The 25505-nt window shown below is 39.0% G+C and overlaps 3 protein-coding genes across 3 annotated transcripts in view; all 3 read left to right on the top strand.

Annotated features, from left to right (window-relative positions):
• The window catches only part of kdrl (kinase insert domain receptor like), a 41814-nt gene extending 39419 nt beyond the window's left edge, over nt 1–2395 (top strand). Inside the window, exon 30 of the mRNA XM_018660199.2 lies at nt 144–2395. Within this exon, the coding sequence (XP_018515715.1) occupies nt 144–342 (199 nt within the window). The 3' untranslated portion in view covers nt 343–2395. The remainder of the gene's footprint in view (nt 1–143) is intronic.
• Nucleotides 2396–12262: 9867 nt separating this feature from the next.
• On the top strand, nt 12263–15800 carry cdx4 (caudal type homeobox 4). Its single transcript, XM_018660434.2, has 3 exons — nt 12263–12727; nt 14227–14372; nt 15066–15800. Exons 1-3 carry the CDS (start codon nt 12289–12291, stop codon nt 15297–15299), a joined length of 819 nt encoding a protein of 272 aa, XP_018515950.2. The 5' UTR covers nt 12263–12288; the 3' UTR covers nt 15300–15800.
• Nucleotides 15801–16741: 941 nt separating this feature from the next.
• chic1 (cysteine-rich hydrophobic domain 1) lies at nt 16742–24266 on the top strand. The gene is made up of 6 exons (XM_018660433.2): nt 16742–16902; nt 19571–19625; nt 20646–20801; nt 21164–21220; nt 21698–21757; nt 22786–24266. The coding sequence occupies exons 1-6, from the start codon at nt 16757–16759 to the stop codon at nt 22834–22836; spliced, it is 525 nt and encodes a 174-aa protein (XP_018515949.1). The 5' UTR covers nt 16742–16756; the 3' UTR covers nt 22837–24266.
• Nucleotides 24267–25505: the final 1239 nt, after the last annotated feature.

Genomic DNA, 25505 nt, shown 5'->3' with positions numbered 1-25505 from the left:
TCCTCATTGTCTGAGAAGCTCAAACCAGAGAATGTTTGGCATTTAATGACTATTTGATGTTTTTGTATTTTTAGATTGTTAAGCTCTTTGTGTGCTTTTATATTAGAAAGTTATATTTATGTTGTCTCTCCTGGTGTTTTCAGGATGAAGGCAGTGAGTAAGAGTAAAGAGTCTGTGCTAAGTGACTCAGAGAAGGAGAAGTTCCCCCCCACCGTTCCTTCTCTGGACTTCAGCCTGGACGACTCAGCCCTCGATGACTCGGCCTTGGACGCCGGCCTGGAGTGTCACAGCCCGCCACCTGACTACAACTATGTGGTGCGCTACTCCACCCCACCTGTGTAACCTCCTGCTCTGCGCACCCCCACCCCCCCCTCCCCGGAGAATCTGACTTGGCAGCCTCGAGGCCTCTGCTTTGTTCTCCTCTTTGTTCTGACTCTTATCTCTGGACTGTCCCGTAGCAACGTTTGAGAGGAAAACCCTTGAGATTCCCTCTTAAAGAGTTTAGAAAGAACGCTCTGAAACGACTCGTGAATCTACTCGACTGTAACATTCTGCATCTTCCAACTTCCAGGGCGTCTGCAGCGCAACAAAAGGAAACCTGTAGACTGTTGATTCCTTTCCAGTTTTCAGACGTAGGCTGACGTTAATGCTGCTGGTCCGTTCCACATTCACTGTGATATGTCAAACAGCTGAAAACAGGCTCAGGTATTTCTTTGATCTACTGTGAAAACAAAACCCACAATGATTCCAACTTTACCACAGATCTGCACAAGCTACAACCGTTTACGACGAAGAATAGGATCCAGAAAAGACAGACAGGATAGATGAGTTTTTTCCAGTTTATACTGAGACTATAAAATTTAAAACAGAAAAAATATTAGTAAAGTAAAGATAAAGAGAAGCTCTTTTGGTAGTGTAGCTACTTTTGACCTAAGTTCAGTTTGGCTTAAAACAAAAAAGCAGATGAAAAACAAAATAACATTAATTCAAAAGTATGAAAAGTCTCTTATTTGAGTTGTCATTGCTCCTGTATTTTCATAAACAAAATATCAGCTTAATTAACTCAGGTTGACCCGGAGTGACAGAGGGGAGGAGTGCTCTGTCATGTAATGGTGGATGTTTTTTAAGCTCTCCAGACTCAGAGTCAGACCAGAAGGCTTGAGATTTATTTAACATTATTACACCTCAACCATGAAAAGTATTTAAAAGACGAGTTACTTTTATAATCAGATTCCTCCTCCTGCCCCTAATTTGTTTGGTTAAACTAAAAAGAAATGAGAGGGAAAACAGATTTGTTTATTTTCTTTTGAGTTAGAAACATGAGATTAGAACAAGAAGAAACAGTTTATTCAGAAAGCACTAGTAAAATAAATTGTCTATTTATTTAGATTGTAAACACTTTGTCACTTAGTGTTCACCTGATTTAAAAGTTAACCAAAGGATTTTCCAGCTCAGTCTTCCTGACATCAACACACAACATTTTTAATTCCACACTTACATGCTGTTTGTGCTGCTGTATTCACAGATACTAAAGCTGAGGGAATCTGCTTCTGTAGAAACATGTATGTGGATATTCTCCGTCCTTCGTCTTGTGCTAAGTGCTAGTAAAGCTTGCAGGGCAGGCTACAAAAACTCTACATGTGTGTGAAGTTAGCACCAGTCTGCTCTGGTTCACTGGTATTTGTTGACATGTAAAAGCCTCCTCGTGTTAACAGCATTTTCGAGCAGTTTATTTGTGATACAGTCCTGTATTGAACACACCATTGACCAAACCTTCATTCATGCTCACGTCACTGTACACACACCCTGTAGAGATGCGGCTAGCTTGTGCATGAAGTGGATATATTAAACCCCAAATGATGTTTTATGTGTGGACCAATATGTTTTGTGTATGTGGACAGGAAGTGATTATGCACTGATACTTTATATCAAGTATAATTTTTGTATTCTAAAGGTATATTATTATGAAACAGTGTTGAGGGTCACATGTTACAAAGATTTCTGATTTTATTTTACGTTTTTATTTAACTCTTAACTTTAGTACATAGTAGGAAATTAATGTTTGCAGTATTTGTTGTATTATTTCTTGCCATTCTAACACCATCATGTTCAGTTCTTATAATCATGTGTTAAAGTTAAAGCTTGGTTCTGTTATTTTAGTCACCATCATAATAATAAGCTGAATGCAAAGAGAAACTAATAGTGTTTGGATTTTATTGCCTCATAGTATCATCATGATTAATGATTCTTGCAGCAGCTCAAACCATCTTCTTAACTTTTTCTGTTTTGTTTATGTAGAGTAACAAGTTAGTTTAATGAAAGTATTGTTCCCCAACACTGTTAACTGAGTATATGAAGTAAATAAATGAATAAAGATCTATATATTTATACATTACTTGAAGTCTCAACTCATAATTGCTTGAAATACTTACATGAGGAAAACATATTTATTCTTATCAGGGTCTACACTGCAGCATGACTCTATAGACAGTCATGATTCCCAGAGGATAAATCCCAATGACTCTGATGATGTCCTTACTTTTCATCTAGGTTCACATTTGTGGTTCAGAGTGAAATGTCTTGATATTGGATAGATTACGCTGCAGTTCGATGCAGACGTTCATGGTCTTTGTGAACGGCCTTGATTCCCCAGCTTTCCATCTAGCGCCATCATCAGGCCAAAAATTAAATTGATCTCTTTCACACAAAGAGCAGTACAGCCTCACAAAGCTACACCAGCACAGCTCTAGACTCTTAGTCTTGTCAGGATATTAACATCTTGTAGCCATTTTGCTTAAGTTGACCAAAAATAATTTGATGAAAACTCCAGTTCTGCTAAAAACCTCACAGAAGCGTGCACATCCTTTTACTTATTCTCTTCAGCCACTGAACAAACCAAATGGGCTTCTACAAAACAGTGTGTTGCCAGGAAAACAAAACCCATCATATGACAATTTACCCGAAATCACTGAACTGTAATGTAAACCAGTGGTCCCTGACCTCTTCAGTGTTTGAATCTTGAAAGTAAAACAATGTTAAAGAAAACCAGTGTTGACTTAGAATTTCTTATCACAGGCTCGAAGTGGTAAAATTTTCCACCAGTTCATAATAAAAATTAAAGAAAAGGCGGATGAATAAAAGGAATTTGCATTGCGGAAGGGTGTTTTTTTGTTTCTTTTATTTCCTGCAAATCATCTCATGACCTCTCAGATTTATCTTGCAACCCCCCAGAGGGTCCCCACCCCCATGTTGGGAACCACTGGCACAAGCAAGAATGAGTGGAGGCTTCCGACTCCAACCTCTGTTGATTCACAGAATCAAATGCTCTGTGATTATTCCCATCTGAATTCTCAAACCTTAATGAAAGGGTCTGTTTGGATTGGACTGTGTGATCAGTGTTTGCCCCCCACCTCTGTTGCTCCTTGGACGGTGAGAGACTCACTTCCTCCCCGGGAGACGGTGTCGGCAGCCTGTCTGTTCACCGGGACAATGCCCCTCCAAGTTGGAAAGGAAGGAACTTTTAATCATCCTGGTCAAGACCGGAGGACGCCACGCACAGGGCTTCCTATGGGAGTGCAGTGCCCCCTGGTTACCGGCACTGGGTGTGTCCACATGCCACAAGACAGGTTGGGCCCTGGACTGTCTCCACTTGTCCTCACAGGATTTACTATGTTTACTGTAAGGTGAGCGCACAACATTACACCCAAATGCATATCAACAACCTCTGATGTGGACTATTTCCAGAATATGAGATACAAACAAACAAGGGAAGGATGTTGGAGGGGGAGGGTATTCTTGACTGTCATGCTTTTTTTTTCTTTTGGTAACAAACAGACTTGTGTATCTGCACCTACACACAGTATTTTTCCATACAGGCAGAACTATGAGGACTGCCCTCGTCCTTTCCTGTGTGAGTGATCTGGGAACAACACTGACACTGAGTCCTTCTCTGTGGAGACTTTCTTAAAAGATGCATCATGATCCTTGACGTCAAAAACACTATAGTCCATGCAGCACCGTTTGTGTCAGGAATGAGGGAAGATGAATTATAAATCATAAACTGTGCTAAATTTTTATTCAATTTTGAAGAAAATGGGTCTGAAAATATCTTGTTAAAACCATTTTGTGGACATATCTCATATCTCATTGAAAACTTCAAAAATATTCAGGAGCAAAACAGATTCTATGAAGAAGTATAGATGTGTATTTTCTTTTGTACTGTCCATTTTTGATGATTTTAAAGTGTTTATTTTCCATTATGTCAGCCTGGTGGTTTGTAAATTTGTGACTCCTGCTATTTTTGTGTGTTAGGTTGTTCAAAAACTACAGAAAAATGTTTTTCTGTACATATTTGGATCTGGAAGTGTTTGTAGGCTAATTGATGCCAGAACCTCAATTTAAAAGAGAAAGAAAAGTGTTTATCAGAAATGAAAAAAAAAAAACAAAAACCAGAAACAAAAAAATACTTGACTACAGATGATTAGAAATAGCAATGTTCATTTAATTTTCATGAGTTTGTAATTGATAACATTGTCTCAAATTGGTTTTCTTTATTTTTGGACTGTTTGAAAATGTATACGAGGCATTTTGGATCTAAAAGTTTGTATTAATTTGTGGTGTTTTGTAAATGACAGAAAAAAATCACACAACACTGAAGTTTGCAGAACATCACCCCTCTTTGTCTTTTTTTTTTCTTTTTAATTAATCAATCAATTACTAAACTTTCCATCTACACAGGACAGAAACCTTAGCACCGGTTGTACATTTTTTTTAAGGAGATTTTCATATTATAATATTTAACAATTAATCATTTTCACAGACAAACAGCAAACCAACAGGTGAGGAATAGATGCCACTGAGGTTTATATACAGTAAATTACAATGCCATGACCTAGAGAACTTCTCCTCATTGTTCTGTGATCAGAAGTATTACTAATGAAACAGCATAAATCCGTCACAAAGAAAGCCAGAATTAGGACATGAGTCAAGATGGAACGTGTAAAATAAGTGCTTTGGTTCTAACCAGATTCCACTGAAGACTTCATTGAAGTCAATTATACAGGACAAAGTCACATTGTCACAGACGGCTTCACAATCTGTACAACATATGACATGGCTTCATCAGATAAGGGGAAAAAACAGAGAGGATATAATCATAAAAATCCACTTTGTATCAGGTATCACACCTACAGTTCAGACTGCTTTTATTCCCCTCATTTAACATAGCATTTATTAAAACTCCTCCCTTCCTTCACCACTTCCACAGCCTGTTTCCAAAGCAAACAGAGCTGCAAAACAAAAAAGAGGCGTTAATGAATTCAGGGAATCTCTGAAACTGCGCCAGAAAACATCCACAATTCAACTGAATTTGCGCAGCTTGAAACCCTATCTTACACTGATACGAGGCCATTGACCAAATGGCACAAAGGTTTTTTCCCCCCTTTTCCCCCATATATAAACATGCACTCAATGCTATTCCCAGACCCCTGCCCAAGAAGGTGAATGGTGGGTAGGCCACATCCGCAACTCTCACCTAAATGCAGAACAATGAGCCGGATGCTGTCCCCTTAAAACACCTATAACTTCAGTTCACCTTTAACAAGCAAAGTAAGAGGCAGAGTCAACAACACCCACAGCTAAATAAAGACTTCTAAAATGGGCTTCAGCACCGCTGTGGTTCAAAGGGCGAGGGGAAAAAACAAACAACACATCACCAACAGGCTGATAAATTGTCATTTTGTCACTTGTATAGTCTTGTGAGGTTGTGTTTTTTTTGGGGGGTGGTGGGGCACAAAATCATTCACAGTGAGTAAAATATCACTGGAGGTGTTCAGTAGCCTGTGTCATTCAGATGTGACTGCAATGTCCTGGGTTTGGCTCTGGACTTGGGACCTGCTATCAAATACTGAAATGTTTACCATGTCCACCATCATTAGTTTAGCGTGTTAGCATGCAAATTTTTGCTAATCACACAAATTACAGCTGCTCCTAATAAGAATGTGGAATGAGTGCAGGAACGAGTGCGTGAATCAGATTTCACAGTAATTCAGCCAGTATTTGTTGCAACATCTCACTCAAAACCAGTCAGTCTCATGGTGGCACTAGCAGAAAGGTCAGGAGCTCACCAATGTGAGCAGGAATCATCGTCTGAGTTTCATGAAAGTCTGTACAAAATTACAAAATCAGTCCATTTCTGGGAAATGTTTCATTAGATCCGTGATGTTGCTGAGGTTTCAAGAACTTCGGAAAATTAAGAATAGTTTTGTTGACCATGTCATCTGTTGTGCATTAGCAAGAACAGTCAAAGAAAGTTTAAATAGTTTACTGGATCTCTTAAAAGTGCTTTCTACGAAAACATCAGAAAGCCTGTGTTGTTGGTCTGAATTTGAATTTGACATGTGGGCATACCAGTGGAGTAAAAAAGAAATATTATTTTATTCATAGCATGTGTTCGCCTCCTCTGGTTCCCTGTGTGTTTACTGATGACAAACAGAAATCAGACTTATATCAGATAAACTCGGGGCTTCTGATCATCTCCTGCTTCCATGTGGTTCCGCGATAACACGAGCTGCACAGAGCCTGTATGTATATATATCTGATTTACTGACTTTAAATAGTTTCCAGAGAACGGCAGCAGAACTATGTCAGCCCTACACCCTCGGGAGCCTTCAGATTCATCAGTACCCATTCAAAGGCAAAAATTTGCAGTGAAACCAACTCACCCACTTGCCCTCATTGTTTACCTCTCTGCTGGGGGGTTAAGGGGTGTGTATGGAGTTCTTGTACAACGGGGGGTGGGTGGGAAATTGCAGCGACCACAGCGGGATGATTAATGTGAACGTTGTGGGCTTTTTTTTTTTTTTTTCAGGTTTTTTGTGTTAATTCCTTTCTTTTCCATTAGAACCTCCTGTTCGCTGCCACCAGCAGTTTACAAATGTGTGGTGGCTGGCACTGTGGCCTCGTCTGATCTTTGCTGTTCTACAACCAATTTGCAGTGGCATTATGTGGCTTAGGTTACCATACATCATTCATGGGGGAATATGAAATCCTAGATTGTTTTTTTCTTAGGATTCAACTTCTTGCTGTGTCAAGCAGAACTGTGTGTAGTTTGTTTTTAGGTTTCCTCTCTTCTGAAATATTTTAAGGCACAAAACTGTTCTTTTGCACCCTCAATAATATTTAGCCTGACTCTATGGAGGGCAATGACTGAAATATCTCTTCGTATCTTTTTTTCTGTACCACATATGATATATCGTCATGGCTGCCTAAAATAGGAGAAACATCAACCACTAAAAGATCAGAGCCTGTGCCTCTATGGGTTTTAAATAAAATTAAAAAGTGAACTTCCCATGTAAATGTATTAGTCATGTTTCTTCATAAGGGGGCCTTCACATGATGATGTTCAGTTCCCACAGTTTCACCCCTCTTCCACCACAAAAAAATAAAAATAAATCCTGGATTCCTCAACACCACTGCCCCCAGGATGTAAAAAATGTTCGCTCCCAAGCAAAGCAGCAACAGCTCGTAAACATTTTTCACAATCTCGCCAACATCTATTTCTGTCCTGTCCTGTATAAATGAGTCAAAAATACTCAGACATGACTTGTGTTTGTAGCATCCTACTTTACATGTGTTTTACATTACAGATTACAAACCCAGGATCAGTGCCTGTGTGTCAGCCATGCGGGCGGTTTTCTCTAAAAATAGTAGCAGATGGTCCTGTTTTAACTCCTTTCCTGCAGAGAAGCGCTTCGACCACTTCAATAACATCAATGAAGTTATGCAACAAACTGAATTCTTGCGCTGCTTCACCATCGACTGTCATGCATGTACTACATATGCTGAGCTCAGGGAAAGAGGCGACTTTTGGTACGTTGTTCACTCAGATGAGAAATTTGAGCAATGCACACTTGTCAGCCTGAAACTAGGTGCACTTCACTTCATCCTCTTATAACATAGTGTTCAAGTACAATCCTTACACAAGCCTGGTTTTAAATATGTTGAGACATAACTGCTCTCTCACAGAAAAAGTGATGCTCTCAAACCAACCAGAGACCAACAAAATGCAAAATCATGCTCACAGATTGTCTAACAACTGTAAAAGGTTGAGTGCATGATGGTGAATGAAGTCAATCAGATGGTGACCCCAGGGACTGGATCCTGTAGAGACCAGAGAACCAGGATAATAACTTGATGTATCATTGTAACACTGCTCTGGAATAGTGCTCTTTCAGGACGTATACAATTTGTCTAAAGTTTTACTGTCAGATTGATATTGTGTAGTTGAGTCCGAGCCAGAAAACCCTGTGTGACCCTTCAAAACATACTGGAAACCATCACAGGCACCTTGTCATTCTTTTGCAATGCACTGTATAAGCCTCAGTATATTCATCTGTACATCTGTGCAATATCACAGAATCAGAGGAAGAAAAAACTCTGCTGACTTTACTGACTTCACATTCACACATATCTATCTATCTATCTATCTATCTATCTATCTATCTATCTATCTATCTATCTATCTATCTATCTATCTATCTATCATTGTATTTAAAGAATTAAGTCAGAGAGGTGGTTTTCTGTCTGACCAGAGACAGCTCATAACTAACTCAATTGCGCCATCTAGTGAATACACTTGCAGTTTGTTTATGGAGGGTACAGTATTTACTGTGCTGCAGCCAATGGCTCATTCAAAGCACTTCAAGCTCTTCAGATTAATCAAGAGACTGCACCAAAATTTTGTAAATAAGTTCTACCCTTATTTAATGAGCTGGTTACTGAGAACTGGAGATTGGAGTTTGATTTACAGAACACATTTTAATGCCATATGACACTTATATAAGACTTTCACAGTGAATATTCATGCCAGAAACAGGACTGTGGTAGCAGAATGAATATGAATTGAACCTCACACCACAGACCTCACACACTAAATCAAAACTGAAATGTAACAAAGCCTCTGTGGCCTTGCTGTTGAGGCGACAGTTAAACCTCAGGTGTGATTTATGTGGAAGATCCAACTTGAAATACAGTTCACATTTTATTGCTGTGGTGCTGTGCTCAATTTAATCTGCAACTTTGAACAAGTCTGTTCTTGTTGAGTATCAGACTGTTGTGATTATGTAATTGACCGCAGCTGATCTCAATCTGAATAACAGCAAAACTAAGACACATGACACATGAGCACATTCTCTGAAAAAGTGCTTACACCCTGCGTTCAGATCAAACTCATCTGGACGTGGCATTTAAAACAGAAAGTCAGAGGCAGAGTCAGTCATGTAATAAGTGTCTCCTGATGACATTTTATTTCCTCCAGTACAGAGTTACATTTAAAACAATTCTGCTCAGGCTTCCTCTTCAGATGTTACTCATGAGGGTGTCACAAAGAACTTCTGCATGGGATCAGACTGCAACCGAAAATTCTCAATCAGAGAAAACTAAGAATAACTTGAAGACGTGACCTTTGGGAGGTGAATGTGCCAAAAGAAAAGGTAACCACCGGTCAGCCTGTATCACAAGTTAAGTATAAACAGAAAGTATAATTGAGTTTGAAGCAGCAAATGTTCCAAGAACAGGTAGAGAAGATAAAGTATAGGTGGGATGTTTCTGTTTGAATTACTCCTCTTCACACAGCTCTTTAATCATTGTCGCTAATACTTCAAATTTTTTTAAAGTTTATAACGCACTACAATGTAGTTTCAAGCAGACATAAGTGTATGATGTCTCAATCTGCAGACACCTGATATAATGGACGACAATATAATAAAACACAGTTGTATTATGAGAAGTTATGACTGTTGACAAACACTGTACATTAATAAACACTTAAAATGTCATTATATCTGCTTATAACTACATTACACTGTTTTATAAACCCTTTATTTAAAAACGTGTGTGTAGTAAAGTGTTACTTGGCCAACATTAATGATAAGTTTTTTCCTCTCATTTTTATGCTCAGTTTATTTTTGCTAAGTTCAGTGAGAGTTGCCTTGAAATGCACCTGTGGAAAAAACCTAATCCATATAAGGATGTTTCATAATGACAGGATTTAAGATTTGTTCATTTGTTCAACTCATTGTTGTCTAATGAAAATTTTAAAGATCTACTAAAGAAATTATTATAGTCCTTAAAGTTTATTGGATTATTACAGTAGCTTCTTCTCATCTGGAACATTCATTCGCCTGTATAATGCATATTACTGTGGTGTACATTATGATGTACATAACGTAGTGTTTGTAGGTGGAGGCTGCCCTCTTGAGGTAAATAATCTGGTGTGTGGTGACATTATTTCAAGTCAGCAGTTTAATTACAGTAGCTGCAGTTCCGTCAAAGTCCACAAGAGGGCAGTGGTGAGTCTGAATCATCAGTTTACTCACTGTGGAAGTTACAGTACAAAACAAAATTCCCTCAGTGTAAATTCAGTGAGGTGATGTAACCAAGTCTGCAGAGAATGACATCTGACTGAGATGTGTTATAAAGGAAAACTCTTTTAGCCACCACATGTGCTCTTAGAATCAAGGAATAAAATGCATGTGAAAACCATGTAATTCCAAAGAAGTGGTTCTGCTGTTCTCAAAAGGCCTGACCTGACCTGTGTCCTCACTGTGAAGTCTTTATGAACAGAGCTCCTAGTATACATCACCCCGCGAAGAAACTGCTTTAAGACATACAAATATGTACAGTCCTTTGAGAGGAATGTATTAGTTTCTGCTTTTCTTCTGGGAGACAGGGTTTTTTTTTTTTTTTTTTTACTCATTTGTGATTGTGAGCCTGGTGCTGCATTACAGTGTAAAGTCTCTGCTGAAGCCACCAAACAACCAAGGAAACAATTCTAACTGGTCGTATTTTATTCTTCATTTATGAGCAGAGACAGCTGACTGACAGCCAAGATACTAAATTGTGTATAAATCAGATAAAAGGCCCGGCCATGGACTGTCAGAGGACACTCCATCTGACTGTCTCATAAATATTTTGTGGTCAATAAACAGAGACACCCATCAGCATTTATGACTTTACATTGGACATTTAGACGAGCCAATTAGACTGTTCAGCTAAATAAGACCTCAGACACCTCAGACACAATCACTGAGGAGAATATTAGAAGAAAATGGTGTTTAATGTCCAACTGTGACGATGATTCAGACACATGATTACAGCTCAGATTTAGACCTAAAGCTGAGCTCTTGATACAAAAAAGTACATTGAAAAAAATATGTCTGACATTTTAAAAATTATGCTCAATGAGTTTGTTGTTTCATCAACTGAATTAACCCCTTGGCCTAAATGTGGCAACAGAAAAAAAAAAACTTTAATGAACTGGAGACTGTATCCAAATGTGTTTTTTGAACTCTAATTTTTTTATGGACTCGTGACACATATGAGACAAGAAAAATAAGCCGAAAGGAAAAAGAAAAATAAGCTCAGTGTAATTGCAGGAGACAGCTTTGACTGATGTGTCGCAGGCCTCTGTTTGTCACAGAGGGGGTTGTTGGAGTTTCCTTGTAACCGGAATTAGCTGTGAAGTGCGACCTTGAGGTGTGAACACGGAATACTAAAGGTCCGGCTTGCTTCTGGGAGAAGTCTCTCATACTTTGCACCTCGTTTGCAACTGAATATCTGAAATAAAACGGGATTCAGTGTGAAGCGTGGATGGAAACTGCTGCGTTCCCACGATAGCAGCTTTTTAAACACGGTGGTTCTCCCGGGTTAAGTTGGGAAATATAAAACTATAGAACCGTTCAGTGTTGTTGGCTCAAACTAAATAAAATGTCAGTAGAAAGTGAATGAAGTCCTGTATAATAGAACGTATCTGTGCACAATTACGCTCAGGCCTTAATGCATTTGCGCACGTGTTCCCTCGACTTTCTGCCGGTGCGTGCAGCTGATAGGCCGCGGCGTTAATTTATTCATGGAGGGGAGAACTCGTGGTCAGGATAGGCCCACTGTCAGGTGATGACGCGCTGCAGGACAGGCGCAAGGGGGACAGCTGGGCCGGCAGCACCGGACACTCTCATTTGGATGCAAATCTCCAAGAGTTGAGGAGTCGACTGACGTCAGGCAGGCCTTAGTATACCTATACCATCTTGTCAACAGAGCCACATCATGTGAGACTGGCGACAGACTGGAACTACGACGCATTTCACTTGGAGGAACCTCTCTGGACTATAAAAAGCAGGATTGTTTTATTTTTTATTTTTTTAACAGTTTCAGGGCAACAATGTCGCCGTAACACAGGCCGCATCCACCCTCTGCTCTTTTCACTGTATTTAATTGTTTTTTGTATAAATCATGTATGTTGGATACCTACTGGATAAAGAAACCGGCATGTATCACCAAGGGCCAGTGAGAAGATCGAGCATCAACCTGCCTCCACAGAACTTTGTTTCTACACCACAGTACCCCGATTTTACCGGATACCATCATGTGCCAAACATGGATACGCACGCACAGTCCGCGGGGAGTTGGGGACCTACGTACGGCGCCCCGCGAGAGGACTGGGGCGCGTACAGTCTGGGACCACCTAATACAATTCCTACGCCCATGAACAACTCATCTCCCGGACAGGTTCCTTACTGCTCCTCCGAGTACAGTCACATGCATCCTCCAGGATCTGCGGTGTTACAGCCGCCGCCGGACAACGTTAACGTCGCACAGCTTTCCCCAGATAGAGAAAGACGCAATTCGTCGTACCAGTGGATGAGTAAAACCGCGCAATCGTCTTCTACAGGTGAGTTCATCATCCTGGACATTGCGCCAGAATTGCGTTATTAGATGGGCTGAAGCACTTACCTTATTTTTGCATTAAAAACTTTAAGTTCATGCGCGTCTGAGAGTTTACGCTTCTCTTTGATTTTACGCAGAACGTTTAATAATATTTCTGGCCTTTCCAAGTCACGTAAAATAAAATGGCCTGTTGAATTTGTTAAATTAAAAACAAGAGTTGAACACCAAGAGGCCAAACTTAATGTCACAAGTGGAAACTCATCAGAAACTGAGGGACACTGTGTCCTGTGACACTTGGCTTCCATTTAGGCCAATACGAGGGTAAAATGTGAACAGATTGGGAATATTAATACGCTATGATTGAGTGAGCCTCTTTAAAAAATAATAGTAGTAATAATAACTAGACTAGCAGAGGGAAGAATAACAGACATTTGTCCAGATATTATGTCTATATGTCATAATGAATGGATGAAGTGGAACAGCTCAGTCTACTGTATTCTCTCTCTCTGGTGGAAATTTAAAAAAAAAAAGGGAGAAGAAGAAGAAGGTGTGAGGAATCGGCGCCAGGCCCAGTTGTGATGTTAATGTCATGATTCCTAGAGATGTGAGGTCGACTTCCCTGTCACATTGTTTTTGTGTTTTGAGTGTTATCCGTCATATCCAGGCGGTGGCCTTTGCTTTCAACACCTCTTCACTTTGATATGCACCAACCTCCCTTCCTCTCCCAGAGTTATATTACCGGAAAGAGTGACGTTTTTCCACAGCTGAGTGGATACATACAGTAGCTCTTAACAGCAGCGTAAATTACAGTTTCACATCGAATATTATTTTATTTATGTGCCTTAGAATAAAACCGTACCACTGTTTTACATTAACATATCATCATTAAAATGAACGTAGCTGTAGTTTACAGTGGGAATCATAGCGTCCATCACCATTTATTTTTGTTTTGGTGAGATTTGTCAGACATTTGTCTTCTAATTTGCAAACATAAAAACAACACACACACACACACACACACACACACACACACATACACACTCACACAGGCCTACAAAAGTATAAAACAGGTCTAGCACATATAAGAAAGCCCAGCATGATGTCTGAAGATGTTTTAGGGAGAATAAAGTGCATGAATTCGTTTCTACAGATGTTTTTCTTATCTCCTGTGCCGTGTGTGTCTTTTTAACTTCTCAGTGGAGGATCTGACTCCTGGCTGTTTGAAATTCACTGCTCTACAGTTGTCATCAAAGCAACATCAAAAAGCTCAATTTGCGTATCTGTAGACAAAGCTAAGAGATGTGGATTTAAGACACAGCTAATAAAGATGCTGTGTGCAGATAGGCCCGTCCTGGCATGCAGCTTTCTCTCTGTGAAAATCTTCCAGTTCAACCACTTGGCTGCTGAACAGATGATCCTTAAAAAAAAAAAAAAAAAAAAAACAAGAAGAAGAAGAAGCTAAATCTTCATGGCGTGTTTTGTGTTTTTCTGTCACCTTCGCAGGTAAAACAAGAACGAAGGAGAAATACAGGGTAGTGTACACAGATCATCAGAGACTGGAGCTGGAGAAGGAGTTTCATTTCAACAGATACATCACCATCAGGAGGAAATCTGAACTGGCTGTCAACCTGGGTCTGTCGGAACGACAGGTATGTCTAATGAAATACTTCTGCCTGCTTTGTTTTCTTCACAGAAAGATACAATAAACCATATATACGGCCTGTGCTGTGTATGAGCATCAAGTCGCACCGCATAGAAATGTACAGGCTTGTTTTCACATGTGTCATTTACAAAATGAGGCCTGTAGAAAACGTGTCAGTGTTATGATCAAAATACTGCGTTTGACTCCATATAGGCTCTTTACATGAATACATCTGGGTATATTTTATATTTAAATATATCAATATATTACACCTGATATAGTGTCATTAGTTTTTTTTAAATTAATAAATTATTGTATTTTTGATAATTAAATCCCTCAAAAATATATATTGTTCATTTTCCTGATATTTCTAAATATAATGTTATATTTTCTATTTAAATCACAGCAAAAAATAAAAAATAAATAAAATAACAATACATTTTGGAAATATATTAATTACACTAGAATTAGCCTCTATTTATTATTGTTATTTATTTTTTCCTGTACGTCCTATTTGTCTGTTAATATGTATTTTATTTGAGTGATTTTCTATTTAAAGAATGGCTTAATTAGGCAAACACAGGCTATTTAATGTTTATTATTGCTATAATGTGTGGCTGTTTTAGTTATAAATATATATATATATATATATAGACAGACACGAAAAATATTTAATGTCATTTTCTTTGTTTCTTTTCAGGTGAAAATCTGGTTCCAGAACCGCAGGGCCAAGGAGAGGAAACTGATCAAGAAGAAGATGGGTCAGTCTGACGGCAGCGGAGGGTCCGTGCACAGTGACCCGGGTTCAGTGAGCCCTCTGCCGGTGCCGGGCTCCCTCAGTCCCACAGACATCCACGGCTCTCTGTACCCTCCTCAGGGAATGAACACCTTGCCATCTATCAGGAATATACAGCAGGTGACTGTGACTCAGTAAAACAGTTCACCCTCTGGACCATGTAACATAACTGAGCACTCCGACACGCTGACAGGACACTTGATAGGCAGCCAGAGGATCTGAACTCTCGTCCTGAAGCACAAAGCTGTGGATAAACATTTGATTTATAGCAACGAAATGCTGGAGGCTCTTGAAATATTGCTTTTTATAGAATAGTTCTAATAACGTGGGGATTTTAAAAAAAAAACGAAAAAATCGACGTGTTCCAAACTTAAAAGCTTTAAATTGTTTGTGAGTTAATAAGATATAAATATCCTTTTTTGTATGCGATGACGTGTATGTGTTTGTGAATAAAATGAGAAATTCAGGGATCTTTCAAAGGACGTTTTAAACTGGATTTTATGTAGCTCATGTCACACGGGACAAACTTTGACTTGACAAATCATTTACACTCGTTTTGCAGCACATTTGTATCCGCTTATTGAAGCAGGGAACAGTAAAGATACGGAAATACGGGTAGAGCGGTCGTTTGATGGCAACTTTCACAATGTAAATAAAATGTTTTTTTTTTCAGTACACCTGTCTTTTTTCCCCTCATTTCTGAGTTTTGAAAAGTGTGAGTCACATTAGCGTGTTTTTTTATACTAATGCGTACTGTTCCATCTCACTGTCAGTGTTATTTTAAAAACCATACACATTTGTCTCAGCTGGGAATTACTCAGTTAAATTCTCCTGATAATATACTTCTGAAAAATCTAAAAATGCCAACTAAAACTATTTTAAACTGGAATTATTCAAAGGCAACTCTTCAGCTAAATGGATGCAGGCCTCAGACAGGAATACCACAGATACAAAATAAAGAGATAAAACTCAACTTTGAATTGCATGAAGCAAGGCTAGTTTGGTGTCACTTCTCTCTAAAGTTGCCAAAGTTTGAAGACTTTAAAACCAGCCAGCTGTGAAGGAGGCCAGGAAAAAATATGAAATTCAGAGGCTGAGATCCCACACTGTCCAATCCAACACGTCAAACACAGCACCGCTTCCTCATCAGGTGCAGCAGGCCTCTGTGTTGCATTAAGTGTACGTTCATTTTTATTCTAAGAGATAACAACTGTGGACGTCTAGCACAAGTAGTTGATTTGTTTTAACCAAATAAAAAAGCAGCTCAAAGTATGTCGCAAAGGGTCACGTTTTTCAGCTAAAAGTAATACGTTTCTCTGACATTTTAATTGTCAGGTGGCTAGACGGACTTCTGACGTTGACCTGATAGGCTAACTAAGGCTAACACATTATCCCAAATGCTGAGTGCAGGTTTTATGATTTTAAATACAGGCCTATGTAAAACGTACATCTACCAGATTCTATTAATTGAGTGATAACTATTGGTATTTTCTCCTCGGGTCCATCTCAACACACAGGGGCGATGGTCGCTCTCTCAAACTCCAGCTCTCCGCGCTCCCGACCGAGCGTCCGTGCGCGGCCCCGTGGGAGACGTCATGAGCGTCTTACTACCCAACATGGCGGACTTTGATACCATTTATGAGTTAGAAGACGAAGAGGATGAGCACGTAGTGAGCGAGGAACACTTGCCCAGATACTGTCCGGAGCCCGTGGTTATGCGAGGGGCCGGACACATTACAGTGTAAGCAGAGCCGTGTTCGTCGCTCTTGTCTGTCCGAGTGTCGCTTTGTTATCTTTAGCCCGTTTAGCTGATGCTAACCTGCGAGCTAACGCAAATCACAACAACTAACGGTTAGCCATATGTTGTGACATGGGGATAAATTCTTTGCCTTCGAGCCGAATATTATTACGACATAAACTAACGGTAACAGTTCTGTGTCCCCATGGCAACCAAAAACGTGGTAGTCCAGCAACAGATAGTCATTGGTAGGCAAGTTTACATGTGATGTATCGTTAGCTATATGTCTGTAACTGTAACGTTGTCACTGAGCAGACCAGTGTAATTATGTCTCCAACGCAGACATTGTCAGACAGTGGTGGAAAACAACTAAGTATATTTACTCATGTGCTGTACTAAAGTACACTTCTGAGGTACTTATACTTCCTTTTTATGCTACTTCATATTTCTACTCCAAATATTTAATAGGGAAACTTTCTACGTTGTACTCCACACATCTGTTTGACAGCTGTCGTTACTGGTTGCTTTTAGAGCTGAAACGATTAGTCAGTTAGTCGATTGACAGAAAAGTAATCTGCAGTCATTTTGATAATCAATTAATGGTTTCAGTCAATATTCAAGTAAAAGTAGTGAAACACTGCCAAAGTTTCTCTCATTCCAGTTTCTCAAATGAGAAGACTTTCTGTTCTTCTTTGTCATATATCACTGTAAATTACACATTTTGTGGTATTTAGACTTTTTTTTTGTCTTTAATTTAACAAAACAAGACATTTTTTGACCAGTCTTTCATGTTTCACTGATTTAACAACAGCATCAAAAAGAAAAGATAATCTGCAGATAAATATAATAACAATAATCATTGTTTGTTGTTCAGCACAGGTTAAGATTATATATATATATATATATATATATATGTGTGTGTGTGTGTGTGTGTGTGTGTGTGTGCGTGCGTGCGTGCGTGCGTGTGTGTGTGATGAGATTACTTACTTACTGAGATTATTGAAACCCCATGTTACAGGTGTCAGATGTTACAGGTTTGACATAATGATTTCCCTTTCAAACTTCTCAGTTTGTTTAGATAACAATTCAGGGCCCAAAGAAGTAAAATTATCCGATATTTCACAACAAGTAAAGACTAGATAAAAAATTGATAAACAGAGCTTTGATTTTCTTCTTTCCTCTCTCACTTATTACCTCACAACTCCTCAGATTTATCTGGTGAACTTTGGAGGGGTCTGACTTCTAATTTGGAGCTAACTGTACATAAAGTAGTTAAAACTAGCTCCACTACAGCTACAGCTACAACAGTTCTGCTTATAAATTCTGCTTATAATTCATGTTAATTCATGTTAACAGTTAACAATAATGTACATATAATGCATTAGCAGTTATTAGGGGCCAAGGACTTTTACTTTTGAGGTTGTCTGTGTTAATAATTTTCCACAGCCCATAGAGATGTATTCAGATTCGAAAACAGTCTAAAACCCAACGATACTGAGTTTATGATCAAATATGACAAACTAAAGCATCAAATCTTCACATTTGAGAATCTTTGCACTTGAGAAAAAATATTCAAACAGTTAACAATTATGAAACTAGTTGCTGTTTTGTCAAGGGACTAATAGATTAAATGTTTAGTCATTGCACCTTGAATCGTAGAGCACAATAGCCCTTCAGTTTGACATAATGTACTAGTTTCTTCTGAACAAATTGGAAAACCTTAAAACATTCGTCACTGCTATCATTGTCAGATCTCACCTCACTTTCACCATAATATTATCAATTTTAAAACACAATCACGCTTGTCACTGTTCACATGGTTACTGTTATTACTGGAGCTTTGCTTGTCTCTTGTCTTAAGTCTCATGAATATGAACAACTTCCTGTTAAAGCTAAATACCAGAAAAAATATTATCATCAAGGGAGTCATCTTCAAATTTACCACTGCTTATGTGCCCAAGGAGAACTGCAGATGAAATTAAATCTGCTTTCCAATTCTTCTTTTACTCTAGACGGACAAGTAGAATGTAGTTTTCAACTGCAGTGGTTCCTCTGGTAAATATGAAGCTGTGAACACACCTGTATGTTTACGGTGCTGCTCTTGGCTCTGAACATAAAGTGAGGATGCTTTCAAAAATAGTTTTTACATGGCAGTGAATTTCATATAAAGTCCAATAAACAGGAAACAAAAATCAATGTAATGGTTGGTGCGACCATACTTTGCCAGTAGGTTGTTCTAAGCATCTTGGATAACTTCCTACATCTCAGTCTCAGTGTCTTGTGTCTCTTCATGTAATCTCAGACTGACTCCATGATGTTGAGATCAGGTCTCTGTGAGGATCAGACCATCTGTTGCAGGACTCCTTGTTCTTCTTCTCTCTGAACAGTTCTTTATGACTCTGGCTGTATGTTTGTGGCTGTCATCATCTAAATAGGCTAAATCCTTCTATCTATCTACTGCAGCTTTGTAGTTGTGTGTGACTTCTCATAATGTTAACTTAAAAAAAAAACCTGTGGTGAATAAATAGTTTGTGGATAAGCCTGTTATGTGTCATCACATACCCAAACAATATATTTCTGCTTCATTTATAGTAACAGATGATTTTGTACTCAGTGATAGATTTTTATTTGTATTTCAGTGCTCACATTTTGTTTTGTTTTTTCTTCTCAGGTTTGGACTAAGCAACAGATTTGACACAGAATTTCCCTCTGTTCTCACGGGAAAGGTACAGTTGCTTTTTAGTTTTCTTGCATTTTGGTCTTGCAGGCTGCTTTCTGTTCATTTCCAAGTGGGAAGAATTAAGCAATTAAAACCACAGTCATCCTTTTGTTCTTTTGGGGCCTTTAACAGCCCCAACTTCCCCAAACCACCCCATTCAAACCTCTCCAAGAGGTTTTGATCTGACGGAGATGCATTTCAAGTAACGCTCCACAGTGCATAGAAAAGAGCCTGAATGTGCTGCTGTCCAGCTCTGTAAATGAGTAAGCTGTCTATGGGGCTCAGTTGACGGGGACCCCAGTGTTTTGGAGGGTCCAACTCCAGGTGATAAAATAATGAAATGAAGACTCTGCTGTAGACAAGAAAAGAAAGCTTCCTGGGTCAGACGCAGAAACACAAAAAGGCTGCAGGGGTAAGAACAGGCCGAGGGAAGTGTGGGGCAATAAAAAGTACCTTCAGTATTGTGACCCAGGGTGACGTGATGGATGAGGTCACAATTATGATGATTGAAGGGTGCAGATCAGGCCCTGCTGGGCTTTATTCTGAGGTCTTTGGCTGTTTGCAAAGAGACCTTTGCATCCTGTCATAAAAGATTACGACCCCTGTTTTATGGCGTACAGACTCAGAGAGGAATGAGCATCCATTCAAGTTGTTTGGCCGGCGCTGCCACAGGCACTGAGCTTATCTCTCCTTTTGAGTCCCTTCTTGCCTTGAACAGTCTAGAGCTTGGTTAGCAAATCAGAGCCACAGTATTTAGAGATCTCATCTCATCTCTGGACAACATCTGCAAACATCTACCTGTTGGTTTTCTAAAGCTCTTTGATCTTTGTGCACAGGTTTCTTTTGAGCAATTAGAAATCTTTCATGTCAGCACCACTGAGAAACACTTGAATTCTCTTACTCCGTGTTGCTCTAAGCTCTTTGCTTCACGCTTAAATTTTCTGATTAAAAAAAAAAAGAACACTCTAGGAACTGTTTATTTCAGTGTACACATACATCCATCATTTCTCTCTTTTTTTTTTTGCAGGTTGCGCCAGAGGAATTCAAAACCAGCATCAGCAGGGTGAATGCTTGTTTGAAGAAGAACTTGCCTGTGAATGTGAAGTGGCTTCTTTGCGGCTGCCTGTGTTGTTGCTGTACAGTAGGCTGCAGTCTATGGCCTGTTATCTGCCTCAACAAGAGAGTAAGTCCCAGACCGCATTTTAACTCTCCCTTACATCAGCGCTGATTACTCAGGGGCTGTTATAGCAATTGAGCCGCATTGGAGGGTAATAACAACTTGTGTTCAATTAGTGACTCTGTGTAGAAATGACGCACCGTGCTGCACAGCTCCTCTGCTGCTCAGCTCAAGGGTGTGTCATTTAAAGGTGGTGTTACCACTCAGAATTACTGACAACAAAGTGGAAATTACTAGCTGGTAAATCAGGAGTTCAGTCCATAAATCCTAACACTGCGGCTGTTTACTGTTATGTGCTAAAGTGTAAAAATGAGTAATGAGTATTCCTCTTATCTCACTGTACATGCATTTGTTTTCTGTTCCAACAGACAAGAAGGTCAATTCAGAAGTTGTTAGAGTGGGAAAATAACCGATTATACCACAAGGTAAGGAGGACGACAAATTGCACATTAGCACCTGTGTGAAGATGCTTAATTGTCTGTGTCCATGTGCAGTGTAAGTTGAGTATCATCATGATGGATAATGACCATTAATCTGCTTTGTAAACTCTCAAGCCGCAGTGCAAGTCCCTTGAAGCTGTTCGAGTCAGATTTGGTGCATGAGGTCTGAGAGGACGGCGAGGTCAGCACTAAAATGCCGTGTTAATTTTGTTTTGTCTCGCAGCAACAAATTACCGCTAGTAGCTGTGCAAAGGCATAAAGGAAGCTCTTCAGGGTGTCTGGCCACCGTTTGACCCCACCAAGACCAGACAGCCCTGCTCCCAAATTCCCCTGACACTGAAGGGGAGATTTCAGACAGATTTTCCTTTGTGTGTGTGTGTGTGCGTGTTTGTGTGTGTGTCTGTCTGTGAGGGCGAGAGAGATGTTCACTCATTGTGTCTGTGTCTTTTCTTCTCTCATCAGCTGGGTCTGCACTGGAAACTCAGTAAAAGAAAATGTGAAAGCAGTAATATGATGGAATATGTAAGTATGCTGTTTCACAGTGTTAAGACGGGGCTGCAATATAAAATAATGAAAACTGCGCTTCATGTTTTCCTAGAGCTGAGAGTAATGTCTCTAAATGTCTTTTGTTTGATCTACTATCATCAAATTCAATCAAATCAAATGTATTATATATGAGCAATAAGTTATTGAGTCCAGTCGTAAATGAATAATTAATGAATATTTACTTGGATTTAAATGGAGCATTGATTTAAAACAGTTGATCTCCAGAGGCAGTATCACTGGAAGCCAACACCTGCTTATAAACTCAACACAATTAGCTACACTCTAATAACTTTATCAAACCCTGTTTCCTTGGGATTATGTTTACAGTACTAAATTGTTTTCCTGATTGTATTGTGGTGAAGTCAAGGTGGATGCTGGTTGTACAAAGGGCAGGACATTGACACCAGAGACTGGGCTTTGCATCCTGTCTCAACAATAACATGTTGGTTAAGGTTAGAGAAAGATGGTGGTTTTGGTTAAATATACATAAAAAGGTTAAGTCTGAATTCACTTTGATCTTTTTCTGTATTAAACCAGACCACAGTCTTTCCCCAAACTTAACCAAGTGCCTAAAAAATAACCATAAAATAGTTTACTTTGGATTTACTATGAGCGCATATCATATTGCAAGATTGGATATTGTAGTGGAGAACAGATCAAATATGTCTTCACAGAAAACGTTACTGACATTCAGTATCAACACTTTTGCAACTTGCCAGACATGTTACTTAACAACTTCTCATGATGTAAATAGAAAACATGATCCAACTGACGCTGCATTTCCTTTTAAAACATATTTATTGTTTATTTATTGTATTAATCCCAAGTAACAGAAAACTGCACAAGAAATTCTTACAGCACCTGTAAAATAAAGTCTTCAATGATCAATATATCATTCGATCCATTGATTTATATATAGTTTCAGTTCTTTTTAACACAGTCATGTTTAAACGTCTTGCAGTTTACCTGAAAGATAATTAGTTTTGGTTTTTTTCTCTCTGCAGGTGATTCTTATAGAATTCTTACCCAAATATCCTATATTCCGACCAGACTGAGGAGGCTGTTAACAGACTGGATGTGTGGCCCTTGAATCTTATCCTTAGTGCCTTGTATATACAGTATGTTGGAATAAGGGTCTGCGCCGGCGTCTCTCGTGACGACCCCATACATCTCCCAGTACCTTGTACATTAGAATTTGCAACACTGTCACTTTGCTTTAGAGCAGATTTTGCACATTTTCCCGACAGAACTAGACATGTCTCCCCTCGTTGCACTCTGATGTGTTTTGGGTTTTTTTTGTTACGTGTGACAAACAAGTGAAACTCTCGAAAAGTGCATTTACCCCAAAGAACCGTCAACCTGTATCCCATCTATTATATCAGTAATCCCTTGCAAAGAATGTGATGCCTCCACCTTCCTTAACTATCCTTGCCTTATGTATGATTAAAAAAAAAAAAATAACTACATGTAACAGGAGGAGGAGGGCACTGGGTAATTCAACAAGTCTGTAGATTCAAATGCTGTTTGTTGGGTTTCCTCTCTTTGAATCCAGTTCTTTGCAAGTAGATGGGATGGTTGAAATTGCCTAACATACGGTGTATGTCACCACCCTGTGTTTTTTCTCTACATGTAACCCTCTGTACATGGGAACTAGCTAGCAAAAGAACTTGACCTGTAAATACCATGTTAGGATAAGCTGTACAGTGGTATACCATTGTTTACATAAAGTTACTTAGCTCTTTTTTTTTTTGCCAATATATTGCTGTATCATAGTTTTGATTAATGAAAGATGTCTATGTACCTTCCTAGTTTATATGGACCTGTTTACCTTGTAAGCCATATAGTTACAATGTACATGATGCCAGAGTTACGACTGATTATTGCACTTGAGCGCAAAAGAAAGTCAGGATTTTAGACTATAACGCATCCTGAATATTCATCCAGTAACAACAGCCGTGCTTGGTTTTTGCCAATGAAGATGACATTCAGTGACACGTCATCTGTTACAGCTGGAGACGGCTGCATCTCCGACTTTAATCTCTGATGTGCAGTTGGAAGATAATGATTTAAACTCTGCACTTCCATTCATTTCTTCTTTTTTTTCCTCCAATTTATCTCAGCAACGCATTAATTTTTATAGTTTTGTACTTTTCCCTGTGCTGTGTTCTGTCCTCCTGATGTGTTAGGAAGCACATACATCAACAGTACATGGCCTACTGAGCAGATGGTTCCTTTGTTTCAGTCATTCTGTCCAGTGTTAGTATTATTTTCCTGAATCTTAGTCAAGAGAATTGCTGTATTGCATTGTATTAGAGTGCCTCTGGATTAGTCGGTGAAACACGGAGAAGTACAGGTTGAAATCTGTTCTCTTGTACAAAGGAGATTTTAAATCCTCCTCCCAGTATTGTCCCTGTTACAATTCTTGTAAATGTTTGTCATGATGACCTGATCCCTATGGAGAGAGAAAATAAATTGTTGATTTTGATTTTTCTTTGCTGCTGCTTCCCTTTTCACTCGAAATGTTTGTTACTTGCTGTCACACTCGATGAATGATTTGTCATCTTCACCTAATGATCATTATTCACCTAACCGCCAGATATGTGGCTGTTTGTCATGTTTAACAAGGTGTTGAATCGTTAAATTTAACAAGACAGCCCGCGATTACTCGACACATTTGTGAAACTCAGGAATGCTGTTACCATAACCTGCTGCCGCTGCTGCTCTAATGTTGTGGATCAGTGGTCAAAGAATAGAAAATACTGGATCATTTCTGCACTGTATCTTGCTACAACCCCCGAATACTCAAGTGGTGGGCTTCACTGGGGCTTGTTTTATGGCCCTTTGTGTTTTTTGTTTTCACATTCACAGTCTGTTCTTGTTTAGAGAGAGGGTTTTACTGCAGTGATCTTTACTCCACCATCAGTGCTCTGATAGTTTAAACTCAAGTTACTGCTATCACTAGTTTTAGCTAACATAGGAGAGCATTATACATTTTAGCCACAAGAGTTAGTTCAGTAGTTTATTCTTTTAAGTAATTTTAGAATTGACAAAAAAAAAAATTATACAGCACCTGCATAAAAAATAATATTTTTGAGACTTGTGGACACAGACAACGTTTGGTTAATTGACTCTTGACATCCCAAAGCATGTAATATAATTTAACTTGTGAGATATTAGTTGTGACATCTGTATATAGCATGCTAAGTGCATTGTATTCTGTCACTGCTCAGTAATATGGATGGTTGGTAATCACACTAGTGGAAAGTTAATTTATTCAGGTCCTGAATTTAAGTAGAGCAATTTCTTGATACTTATAATTGACCATTTACAATTTATGGTTTCATAGGGAAATGTCGCCCTTTTTACTCTATTATAATTATCTAACGACTATAGATTGATTTTCCATACCAAGCTTACATCACCTTATAAAATCTGATGGTATCATTACAGATTGAAGGCTGTGCACACTCACACAGATGTTCTCACTTAAGTGGCTGATTAGTCCTGCTCAGGTTGGAGTTGTGCAAAGCTCTGCTGGGATTTATGTGAGGTCACAAAAAAACCTTGAAACTTTTCCTGCATCTAAGCTAACAGGAGAACATTTTGTTTTTTTTAATCTTGTTGTTAAAGATAACAAGTTGTGCGGACCAAGTATTACCACATTTAGGATCTTGGCTCCAAATTTTAACACCATTCTGCACCACAAGGACTTCAGCCTTGGATA

The sequence above is a fragment of the Lates calcarifer genome, linkage group LG8 (genome assembly GCF_001640805.2).
Source record: "Lates calcarifer isolate ASB-BC8 linkage group LG8, TLL_Latcal_v3, whole genome shotgun sequence".
NCBI lineage: Eukaryota > Metazoa > Chordata > Actinopteri > Centropomidae > Lates > Lates calcarifer.
This window is presented reverse-complemented; position numbering and strand designations above follow the sequence as displayed.

Excerpts from the sequence above, each read along its gene's own strand:
- cdx4 (XM_018660434.2), top strand. The coding sequence starts at position 12,289 with ATGTATGTTGGATACCTACTGGATAAAGAAACCGGCATGTATCACCAA. Across the intron at positions 12,728-14,226 it reads CGCGCAATCGTCTTCTACAG|GTAAAACAAGAACGAAGGAG; the intron begins GTGAGTTCATCA and ends TCACCTTCGCAG. Across the intron at positions 14,373-15,065 it reads TGGGTCTGTCGGAACGACAG|GTGAAAATCTGGTTCCAGAA; the intron begins GTATGTCTAATG and ends GTTTCTTTTCAG.
- chic1 (XM_018660433.2), top strand. The coding sequence starts at position 16,757 with ATGAGCGTCTTACTACCCAACATGGCGGACTTTGATACCATTTATGAG. Across the intron at positions 16,903-19,570 it reads GGGGCCGGACACATTACAGT|GTTTGGACTAAGCAACAGAT; the intron begins GTAAGCAGAGCC and ends TTTTCTTCTCAG. Across the intron at positions 21,221-21,697 it reads ATAACCGATTATACCACAAG|CTGGGTCTGCACTGGAAACT; the intron begins GTAAGGAGGACG and ends TTCTCTCATCAG.